General features: G+C 47.9%; 1 protein-coding gene across 50 annotated transcripts in view; it reads right to left on the reverse strand.

Annotated features, from left to right (window-relative positions):
* LRRFIP1 (LRR binding FLII interacting protein 1) overlaps positions 1-12,000 on the reverse strand; it is a 139,689-nt gene that overhangs the window by 37,569 nt on the left and 90,120 nt on the right. For 19 of the 50 annotated variants that reach the window (XM_053903263.1, XM_053903252.1, XM_053903245.1 and 16 more), the window contains 5 exons: positions 9,782-9,841; positions 7,280-7,348; positions 4,681-4,752; positions 3,295-3,339; positions 1,644-1,709 (listed from right to left, as the gene is read on the reverse strand). The exons of 17 other annotated variants lie outside the window; for them this stretch is intronic. In XM_053903263.1, coding sequence (XP_053759238.1) covers positions 1,644-1,709; positions 3,295-3,339; positions 4,681-4,752; positions 7,280-7,348; positions 9,782-9,841 — 312 coding nt within the window. The remainder of the gene's footprint in view (positions 1-1,643; positions 1,710-3,294; positions 3,340-4,680; positions 4,753-7,279; positions 7,349-9,781; positions 9,842-12,000) is intronic. 14 more of the 50 variants (XM_053903176.1, XM_053903171.1, XM_053903140.1 and 11 more) reach the window with 4 other exon arrangements.

The following is a 12,000-nucleotide window of genomic DNA, read 5'->3' on the forward strand; positions in this document are numbered from 1 at the left end:
TGGCTAGATTTTAGACATTTGTGCTGTCAGGACAAGAAGACCTTTCACTTCCTTAAACTTCCCGAACCCCATGGCTCCCAGGTGGTTCCTACAGGAGGCAGAAAGCACACAAGTAAGAGTGCTCAGCGACGCCCCGGTAAGAATGGGGGAGGGGCGGCTGGTCTAAAAGTCCACCTGCAGAGGCCATATAGAAGGAGAGTGGATGGGACACACATCCTGCCTGATCCGAAGTTCTACTTCGTTCGCAGGAAAACTACCCAGGGCTCGCGACAAGTTTCATTCTCTTGAAGAATTAGTATGTTGTCTCTTTTCTGATAAAAGAAAACCATTTCGTTGCACTTTATCCATCATATGCAGGCCAGAGCTAATGCACGCATTAGGCATGATCTGTGAGCTTCTTAATGGCCTACAGACATGTTTAAGAACTGAGAAAAAGACTTAATACAGTGGGCTCCACCCCATTTAAAATGTTATGTAATAAGGGCATCTGGGTGGCTCAGTCGGTTGAGTGTCTGACTCTTGATTTCGGCTCAGGTCATGATCTCAGGTTCTGTGCTGACAGGGCTTGGGATTCTCTCTCTCTCTCTCTCTCTCCCCCCCCCTTCCCCCACTCTGCTCTCTCTCTCTCCATCTCTCTCTCAAAATAAATCTTAAAAAGAATAAAATGTTATGCAATATAAAATGGTTAATTAAATGTCAACAAAAACCAATGCTACGTCAATTAATTATTGGGTTTCGATATTTATAAAAATTACATTCTAGAGAAGCCTGTAGGTTTGACTGGCTTTGTAAGAATTTCTGAATACTCATGAAATATAGTAAACCATAAATTGGATTATTTAACCACTTAAGTAGCCCATTAACACCGAAAGCAACATTATAAAAGTACTTTCAAGCAGTGGTTAGCAAGCCATTATATTTCACATGGGGCCTGGGTACATTTTCACAGGACCGGAGGGGGAGCCCTGGCAGGCAGAAGGACCCATATGGTCAGTTGCCATTCAGTTTCCGCTGCCCCTCAGGATGGGCCCCCTGGTTTCCCCCTTCCACAGACTGACTCCATTTTTTCTATTTTGCTTCCCTCTTTCATTCATTTATTCACTCGTTTTTTTCATTCAACAAGTAGTTCCTGCACGACTAGCTACACCCTTATGTGATAGCCAAGTCTGTCATTTCAAATCCTTTGAAGAGGTGGAAAGACAGCAAAATAAAAGGAAATTATGTACGTGTAACATCCCAAGTCTCTAATAAATCTGTTCATCTTCCTCAAGTATCCAGAGGCGAAAATAATTTGCAGCCTGTGCAACTCCCCTCTTCTTCCTTTTATTATTTTAAGGGCACCTCACTACTTAGTACTGTCAGCGTGTTGCAAGGAAAACAGCGGATGAAACTCAGTTGAGGTGGGTCTTCTCCCTTGAACTCAATGTAAACTAACGTGTGAGGACACTAACCCGCCAACCAAAGGCTTCGCCATTCACATCATCCATGACCCAGCCTCACTATGATGGGAAATTGAGATGAGATAGTGTTTCCTCCCTGTAACTCTGGTTAGTAATCTCCAGGGGTTGGGACTGTGCCCGGTAAGCCAGTCAGGGTCATGCAGCACACGGGAGAAAATTCGGAAACCACAGAAAATGCCTTACAGCATAGGAACCGCAGGCGCTACCCCGCCGTGTCCCGCCGGGACCGATGTCATCGAACACAGATGCCTGTGACAAAAACAGACCGTCAGGTCAGGGAGCCCTTCCCTCTCCACCGGTGCCCAGAACACAGGAAAAGGGAAGCTAAGGAGGTCTGACCCGAGAGAAGAACACGTTCGGAACAAATCACGATGGAAAACAAGCAGGGGAGGCCTTCAACCGCCCACAGAGGCCAAAGCTGTATGCAACAGGGTCATGCAAAAATCTAAGAGAGAAACCAGTTGCTGTTCACTGGCATGCAGTGCAACCCCCCAGTAGCTCCTTGAAACGCCTCATTCTGAAAATCGTTCCTTGCTAAGGAAAAACCTGTTAATCCAGATTTAAAGTGAGCAGATAATTCAAATATCCCGAATTCTGTCATGACATCCTCACGCCTGACGTGCAGAAAATTGCGCTGGTATGAAGAAACTTCGGGATACAGCAGTATGATAACGTCAGTTCAGTATTTTGTAGTTCTTTGCAAATTGCTAACTAGAAAACAATACTTGATTAACCTGGAAATCTCACGTAATTAGGCACTGAAGGCCAATGGGGGTTTACAGGACTGTGCATGGCCACACCGAACTTTGCCCGGCTGAAAGGAGCTTGGATTCCCCTATCTCTCCTTGAGGACATGGCTGGTTTGTTCAGCCAGTTATATATGCTAATTCTTAGGGGTGAATTCTGATGGAAATTCAGAAACTTATTAGCAATACAGCAGAACTACTTTGTTTAGTGAGGGTTTCCTGCAAGGGGGAAGTGCCTTGTATTTAAAACTGGAAATTTACAAAGTCATAGAGCGCAATGGGTTAACATCAGTTGAGGTTACCAAACAAATCAAAAGCCATCTTTCTTTCTGCCAGCAAAGTAAATGATGCCTTTGCTCCATTCCTGGCTAATAATCCTATGCGAGCACGTGTCTTCCCGGAGCCTGAGACAGTATGACAGCTACTGTCAGCTGCGGGGAGAAAGAACCCCAGATCCAGCCAAAGGGGACTGACAGACATCACCGGTCCTACAGGCTTCTTGTAAAGGGGGAGCTCTCAGGTGGTGACCTGCAGACACGCGCAGCCACACTCCCAGAGCAGGTGTGAGATGCCCTTGGCCCCTGGCCCCGAGGGGCCAGTGGGGCCCGGATAAGTTGGGGGATGGGGCGGGGGCAGGTCAGGGGGCTGTGGCGGGGAAAGGGGATGGGGGGGAGGGCAGGTCAGAGGATTGTGCAGGGGGGGAGGGGAGGGGGAAGGGGATGGGGGCACAGGCAGGTCAGGGGAGTATGGGGGGAAAGGGGGGTTGGGGCAGGTGAGGGGACTGTGGCCGGGTAAGAAGGGTTGGGGGCGGGTGAGGGTCAGAGGACTATTGGGGGGGAAGGAAGCTGGGGGCAGGGGTGGCAGGTCAGAGGCCTCTGTAGGGGAAGGGGGATGGAGGTGGGGGGGCAGGTCAGGGGATTGTGGGGGGGGAAGGGGATGGGGGTGGAGGGCAGGTCAGAGGATTGTGCAGGGGTGGGGGTGGGGGGATGGGGCAGGGGCAGGTCAGGGGAGGGATGGGGAAGGGGGCGGGGGGTGGCAGATGGGGGGGGGGCAGCAGGTCAGGGGACTGGGGCAGGCAGCACACGCACCCGGTAACTTGCAGGAGGCTGGGCAGCACTGTAGAGATAGGAGGGCTGCAGAACGAGAGCGAAAGGCAGGTTTTAAAAGCCTTGGAAAACAGCAACAAATAACAGTGACAAGATAATCATGATGCTTTCAGTAATCACGACAGCTGAACTATCGTACAACAGAAGGAAAGAAAAAAGTCGACGTAGGGTTTTCAGTAAATCACAGAGACACAAATCCAACTTTAAAATAGTAAACGTCCCCAGGATCTCTGAAATAGGACTATTTTCTAGCCATTTCTTTTCAGGCATTCCTGGAGGAAAGAGTCAGGGAGTGAGAGCGAATGGTGACAAGGTGAAAATGTCACCAGCAGCAACCAAACCCCACAACTCAAAATCCCAGGTTAATAAAGCACTCCAGGGTGTTAATACATCAATTTCCACACAGGAAGAGAGCTGCGGACACAGCGCTTCTATTTCCATCAAATGATCCCAGTCCCGGTCTCCAGGAGCCAACAGGAGCTGTTAAGACTGCTCCAGCCGGCCAGGGCTGGCACGTCCCTGTAACGGGGAGCCCACACCCACACCCATATCCCAACCCGGGCTGAGCCGCGCCTGTGCGGGCATGTGCCCCAGTGAAAGGGCAGCTCCTGGCTCGGCCAGACCCTGAGTTCCAGAATAGGATCATGACTCATTTACAAGCAGAGGCCACGTAAGCCCGCAGTGCAGGGCCACCAAGACGGTCAGGGAATGTGCGGGACCCAGGATGAATCACTCAGCAAGGCAGGGGAGACAGCAATGCAAGGAGATATGGTTCAACCTCTGCGGGAGGAGGAGTGCGGGGCTCTGATGCTGAGTTCCTTGTATAGACAACTGGGCTCCTGTACCTACAGCCCAGGGCCTGACCCGCCCACCCGCCTTGTGAAAACAAAACAAAACAAAACAAACCAGGAAACAGAGGGGAGACTGAGCCAAAGAAATAGGGCTGTTCTCCCACTTCTCAAAGATGGAGGAACCAGATTAGGCACAAAGGCTTCCAAATTGCTTCCTGGACACATTTACAGGAGAAAAATATTTTTAAAGAAACACATGAAACCCCAAATGGGGAACAATTGCTGGAAAAGGAGGAGAGAGCCCCAAGAGACCAATTCTTTGGGCCTGAGCTTTTGGAAATACACACTTAATAGAGGCTCCTTTTTCTATATAAGGTCCTAAATGATTTTGATAATGTCTTACAACGCTGACAAAAGTCTCAGCAAGTTAGTCAAGCCAAATAAAACACCTGCTAAACTCTGCTCTCTGGACTTGACATGGAAGAGGTTGAAGTATCTTCGTACATTTGATCGGAGAGTGAAGTGACCCCACAGAAGCAAAGAGGAAGGGAAGCGGGTGACAAGGAGGAGGACAGACCTGATTTCCGCTCTGGGTAGACAGGAGAGCAAGGCCGCCCCTGGGAAGCCCGAGGTCCGAGCAGGAGAGTCCCTGTAGTCAGAGAAAATGCGAAGGAGGGGAGAAGGGCTCACAGCTTCATTTCACCTCAAAGGTACAATGGTATGGCGTATCCGCACACAGCTACCTTCTACGACAAAATCGGTTAAGGGCATGCACTTACGGAGGAGGGAGAAAGGAGGACGATCAGAAGGAAATAAAGACGGTCCGGTTAATTGACAAAACTAGGACACGGGACCAAACCAGGAGTTCTGAATCAACAAACAGGCAAAACTACATTTCATTACGTTTTAACCGACAGCCACACCATAGGGGTTTGAGAGGTCTTTGTAATTTGAGCTCTGAGTTTTAAAGTTCGGATGGAAAAATTCAAAACTAAGGATTGGCAGAGGTATCAGCCTTTATGTAACAAGATATTTCACTGGACAGGACCTCTGACCTGGCTTTCTTAGTTAGCTATTTACACAATGCGTATGTGTTCAGGATTCACAGAAGGTGGGGTCTAATTCAGGGGTCTAATTCTGAGACCAACAGTCTATGCAACGTCTCCGGGGAATGCTACCATACAAATTGTTTCCCCAAATAAAATGCTTTATCCAAACGGAAGGCTCCTTGAAGAAGAAGCCAGTCATCTTGGCAGTATTCTACTAATTGTACAAGCACGGGACAGTCCTTGAAGATGAAGTGGCTCCATTCAAGTAGCCTGATGGCACCTGGAGATATCCTGCCATCCCCTCAAGGTCCCATAACTTGTGCCTAACATTCCCATGTCTTGCATAAGCTGTACCACCTGACCTGAGGGGCAGGCAAGTGGAACTCTGGAGGTGGGGTGGGGGGACGGACCAGGGGGGAAATGTTCTAACGTCTGACACAAATATTGAGAGAATGGTTGAGAGGACACCGTGTGTAGAGGCCATCTTGTCAACCCCTCTGTGGGACGTGGAAAGTGCCAAGGGGGAGAAGGCGTCCACGGCTGTGGCCGCCATGCCAGGGTGTAGGTCTGACAAATCTGGAAGACTGGAGAAGTCATTTAGAGGAGTCTTCAACACTCCGTGCTACCTTAATATCTTTCTGTTTTAGATTTAACTAAAATGAAACATGCCCATGTGTTTTGCAGGAATAGATATAATACCTACAGAACACGGTAATTACCAGAAGATTCTGCCGGTCGGTGAGTACAGTAAGACCTCGGGCAGAACAAGGGTGGGACATGTGGCCTCAGGAAAGTTCTGACGTTTAACGTTTTGAATGGATCGGCTCTAATTTTGACTCCAATGTGGGTTATTTCTCTTAAACGAATTTAAGTGAGTTGGAGACGTGCTGAACTGGGGTGAATGATTCACACCCACATATTAGCTACCTAACACCATCGTCTACTTCAGAGCAAGTTTCTCAGCTCAGAAAGTGACGAGGAAGTCAAGTTTTCTGGACGACGAGGTGCTCTTTGGAAACAGCAAAATCTCCCACTGAAATTCACACAATACACAAAAAATTCAAGATGGCGAAACCCACCAATACTTTGGTGATTACAGCTGATCTTGTTTTCAGTCAAAATTCACCTACTGGGGGAAGAAAGGGTGGAGTTCTTATTAACATATGGGGCTGAAAGGCAACCGTGGAGTTTGGAAAGTAGACCAGCAAGCTGATGGGGGAATGGAAAGGCCAGCCGTGTCTGGAGCCCCCTGCAGCAGGAACGAAAGGGGGCAGGGGATGAGGCAGGACAGGGGAGAAGGACCAGGAACTACCGGCTTTAGCTCCTTAGTTTCTATTTATTTTTTCCCCACGTACTCTTCGAGGTTCAGTTCACATCCTTTGTTGCGACACTCCTTTCTCCCTATTGTCCCATTTATGCTGCACCAGCGTATCTGGTAGCTGGGTCTGCCTTCTGTTCTAGAAGTAAATGCTTCCACAGTACCCACCTATCTCACGCGTTACCTGTGTGATCTTTCTGTGATAGTCCTGCCTACACTAGGTTCCCTAGTGTTTGCTCAGTGAGCATGGGCCTGATGGAAAACAAACCAACCTTCTCTATTAGGGCTCTCACATAATTTAGAAATCTTTGCGCCCATCGAGATCGATGCATGTCCTTAAAGTGTGGGAAGGAACTCTACTGTGTAGACATCTGAATTTGGATTTGATGTGGTTTTCATCCCTAGTCCAGTCTGTCCCTGAGAAACTGCCACAAAGTTTACATGCACCCTACAAAGTAATTCTGTTTTCAGGAACTCTCAAGGAAAGAATGATAAGGTTTTCTTCCCCCCCCCCCCCCCCCCCCCCGCCTTTTGACTACTTCTGACTACAAACACCCACATGAATACTTTCTTTCCTTGTACCCAGCTGAATGCAAATAGGGATTCGAATGCAAGACAGTGGGCTAAGCCTGCATAAAATACATCATGTCAATTAGTGCCCCCAACCTGACCTCAGCATCCACCCAAATGAAGATTAGTAAAACAGGCGTGAAAAATGAAAAGAGAACTGAATTCACACACAACACTGCATGCTACAAAACCTGTGGTTTTTGAATAGAGGATGTGAAAAGATTTAAATGAAAACCAACCAACGTCTCCTCTCTGGCTGATGACAAAGTAGAGAATCTGCCCTCACCGCTGCTGCTGTAGCTGGAATTCTGAGAACCAAAGAAGACATTGTAAGTGGTGAGCACTTCCTCACTGTCCCCCAAAGCACCACCTGTCCTGGCCAAAAGGCAAATATAAAATCACCAGTGTATAAAGTCACACCGGTATCAGTGCCCCAGAAATACCAATGTAGCTTAAGAATCAAGACACTCGGCTACGGCAGAACTTCTCAACAACCAGAGGTCCTCAGCTGTATTTTGTATTTTGGTGTTTCCATCCCCGCGATGTCTTATGGTTTAACTCGTACTGGTTTTCACAATATTTCAGCTCTCAAATTACTCGTAATTACTTACTCAACTCAATCTCCTGATGAGCCGCCTGTAACTTCCCACCGGGGACTTTCCTTATTACGTACTTCGTTAGGTAACGAAGATGATGTCTGGTGCAATATTTTCCATCTTTCCTGGGCCTGACACAGCTGATGGCTCAGCTCAGCCGAATTTGCAGGGAGGTGGCTGCAGCCTGAGCGAGCTGCACCCATGTAGCTGAGAGCCACCCCCCAGACCCGCAGCGGTCTCCGGGGACTTGGCATATACCTTATAAAGGTCAGAGTCTGCATGGGGAGGCAGTATGTATGCATGTTACACACAAGGCGTAAGATGCTCATCGATACGGTCAAGGTCATTCTTCTACGTAGACTTTCAATTCCTTCACGGAAGAAAGAGGTGCTTCCAAACCCTTGTGGTCAGTCTGGCTATTTTACTCCTCCCCACGGACGTGTGCTGCTGGCATCTGTGAAATGCCTCCCTCCCTTCCAGTCTTTTCTCCAAGCCCATCCTCGCCCTGGGACCTTCCCACAGAACTCGCGGCGTGCACATACGCTATTTGGTTCTTCAATTGTTCCGTTTCCTCACTGTTTATGAAATCAATTTTATGTCCCGTTTTACTCTGCGGTGAGCAATTTTACCAACAAGCTCTTTTGCATTTGATTTCTAGAGGCATTGCTCAAATCCTAAACCAAATCAAAAGGTTTAACTTTTTTAACTTACTGTTTAGCTTACTGTTAAAGCTTACTGTTTCAACGTAAACGTCAAAGATTAAGAAATATGGACATACGGATGGCACATAGCTCACTGATGCTACCTCGTACTGACCGGGGTACTCTAGAGAAGAAGGTGGCATTGGGTAGAAAGAGTGGATGATGGAACTTCTCAAGGAACTGCCAGCTCTAAGCGATGATTCTTTAGGATTATGGTGAAAACTATGCCTCTGGGGGAAGAAGTTGCTAATTAGTCAACATAACCCCAATGAGCAGTCTGGGGCCAGCAGAGTCCTGCAGCCTGTCCTGTACAGCCAGCTCCAATCAGTGCACAGGAGACACAGCTGTCCCCACCACACGAGGACAGAATGGTGTGCTGCCTGCTTCCATCCCCAGACGGCGGCCTTACCTTAAAGGAAAACATAACAGAACTGGAGGAAATCCAAAGGCCGTCAACATAAAAAACATAAATAGGAAGACACGGCCTTTAAAAGGGGAGGGTTTTTTTAGTCTGGAATGAGGAGAGTTTAGATGAAACAGAGGTGTATGCAATCCTTAAGAGGATGAGAGGCTAAACTCATCAGCCAGTTTCAGAAAGCTACAGTGGGACTGGGAAACCCCTCTGACACCTGAAAACAGAATTCAAGTGCAGATAGGATATATCTTAATACAAGTAAGATAAATGAGAAGAAACACTAATAATACAACTAGTAAAATTTACTATAAGATGAAAAGTAAAGCAAATGTAGGACTAGGAAGATTTTAGATAATTTAATGTACAACGGGTCTGCAAGTGGGTCATGCAACTTCATTAGAATATATGCAGTTTGTGACCTTGTGAAGTCCCCTGTGACCTCCCTGCTAGATAGATCCAAAGGCCTCCCCACTTGTCTCCTGCTGTCGGTCCCTCTTCTCCTTTCTCCCGCCACAGAACGTTCATGACCCTGCCCCTTCTGCGGTCTCTGACCCCTGCCCTGGGAGCATTCCATGGTCAGCGTCCAGGGGAACACGGACTCGAACATGCGTGTCCTTAAAATGACCAGGGAGAGGTGGGCACGGAGGGAGAGAATGTCAGATGGGAGGTATACGTGAAAGCTGAATACACTTACTATACGCATTCTGCGTGTACACCCAGGGCAACAAAATAATGACGGAGTGAGTATTTGATCCTACATATTTCTAAGCTGAAGAGATTCTTTTTAACATCCGCCTCTTGCATTGAGACTTAGAATGTCCGGAAGACCCACTTTCTAAGAATGTTTCCCAGCTGAAAACCATTAGTTTCCACTCATTCACGTGCTTGGCCGGGGGTGGGGGTGGGGAGAGACCCTTTATCACACGGGAAAAAAACAAAAACACGAGGAAGCTAAATGTAGCAATATTTTCTTTAAACCGCTGCAGCAACCTGGTTGAATTTTGTGTCATGCACATTTTCTATACTAACCCTGCCAGATCTTCTATTCAGGGACTGGGATCCATATGATTCTCCATCATAACCATTTGTCTGTTTCAATGAAGAAAAGAAGAAAACTGACATCAGTATACGAATGAAGACGCAGGGACACATCAGCAGGGAAGCATTAGCTGGGCTGTAAACTGGGCTTCCTTCGTGGAGCGAACGAATGACAGGCCCAGGACAACACAAACCTTAGCGTGCCCCTAGATGCTTCCGTGCTTCTGATCTGCTCTGCCGCAACTCGGGGGGGATCGGACACTCAAGCTAATCACACCTGCCCAAGTCACTGTTACTTGTCAGTACAGGTCACTGTAGGATTGCAGGCAATGCCCAGCCCTTCCCGCGGGGTGAAGCACGTGGCCACGGGTCCACGGCTGCTTTTCCTCCGCAGTTTTCCTGTTTCCCGTGTTACGGTGGTGCCGCGGGAGTCCCAGTTTTCCAGCGGCCTGAATGCCACGGGCAAGTGGGGTAATGCCTTGGCCCATGTCAACTAGTTTTCAGGTGTTGGTTCACAGGGTTAAGTCCTTGAAAGTCATGGCCCGGTACGAAGTTGCATTCAGAAGATTCAGAAATAGCTTCTGCTCAATCTATAATTCGGTGCAAAAGTTCATCATGGAAAAAATGTTTCTCATGGGGGTAGATTCTCTGATTAGCTTCTCTTTCTTTTTTTAATGTGTGTTTATTTTTGACAGAGAGCGCGGGAGCAGGGGAGGGGCAGAGAGAGAGGGAGACACAGAATCTGAAACAGGCTCCAGGCTCTGAGCTGTCAGCACAGAGACGGACACGGGGCTTGAACCCGTGAACTGCAAGATTATGACCTGAGTCGAAGTTGGATGCTCGACCAACTGAGCCACCCAGGCGCCCCTCTGTCTTAGCTTTTCATTCATCCTGTCTTCCAACTTTATTTTTCAGAATGAAACCTGAGGATGCATTTCATGATTTCCTAATTTGTCCTCTAGAAAAGAGAATGATTGGGACCCCACCTCCCTTCTCTCCTCACCTCTGCACCCACGTTCCACCAGCCAAAGCCTGGCCTATCTCGAATTGCTCTCATTCTATAAGGATGTTTCTGCTGGTTTAAGACAAGAGCTGTTACATGTCAGAGGCCCGACCAGCTCTCGAGATAGAAAAAGGAAAACAGTGGGGTGAGGGGTGGGGCTCCTTCGGTTGAGCGGCTCAGGTCACGATCTCATGGTTCATGGGATCGAGCCCCGTGCTGGGCTTTGTGCTGACAGCTCAGAGCCTGCTTGGGATTCTCTGTCTCCTTCTCTCTCTGCCTTTCCCCTGCTGGTGTGTTCTCACCCTCAAAAATAAATAAACGTTAAAAAAAATTAAAAACAAGGAGGAAGGAAAGCAGTCCACAGAACTGGTAAAACTGGAAGGAGACGCCAGGGGGTCGTGGAGGTGAGTCTGAATTCCAAATTAATGCTCTATCATGTGACCTTAAGCTGGTTGCTTAATCCACTGACACTCCGCTTCCTCAGCTGTTAAAAATGTGCCTAGAAATACATACTTTATAAGGCCACTGGGAGGGTTAGACCGGATTAAAATGAGTATCCCGAGTGCCTGAACCGTGTGCCGACAGGATGGCTGAGTGAGCGCCTGTGGGAGGGACCCAGCACCCAGGAGGAACAGGAGCCTTGCTCACGGGGTCGGGCATCGGGAGACCGGTTGGCAGGTATTCCGCAGCTAGACATTAATGAAGAATAAAGAAAGGGATTTCCAGACAGGTTACAAACCCAGGTTCACGCCATCCTGACTATAAAACTATGTATTTACTTTTGTTACAACTCAATACCAAGTCAACTTGAAGTTTCTAAATGAAACAAAAGGGTATGTAGACATCCCTCAACTTTAAATTTCAAACCTTGGGGCACCTGAGGGGCTCAGTCAGTTAAGCGTCTGATTTCGGCTCAGTCATGATCTCACGGTTCGTGGGTTTGACCCCCGCGTCGGGCTCTGTGCTGACAGCTCGGAGCCTGGAGCCTGTTTCGGATTCTGTGTCTCCCTCTCTCTCTGCCCCTCCCTCACTTGCCTCTCTCTCTCTCTCTCAAAAATAAATATAAAAAAAATAAATTAGAAAACTCTGTGAGTAACATTAAAACATTTCTGAAATAAAGTTGATAGGCAGGAATTTTACTCAATCTAATCTAATCTAATCCCTTTCCCCACTGACAGGATTTTCTGATATGGAAACGTGTATCAAG

Source organism: Panthera pardus, unplaced genomic scaffold (assembly GCF_024362965.1).
Source record: "Panthera pardus isolate Hobbes unplaced genomic scaffold, ASM2436296v1 HiC_scaffold_10, whole genome shotgun sequence".
In the NCBI taxonomy this organism is placed as follows: domain Eukaryota; kingdom Metazoa; phylum Chordata; class Mammalia; order Carnivora; family Felidae; genus Panthera; species Panthera pardus.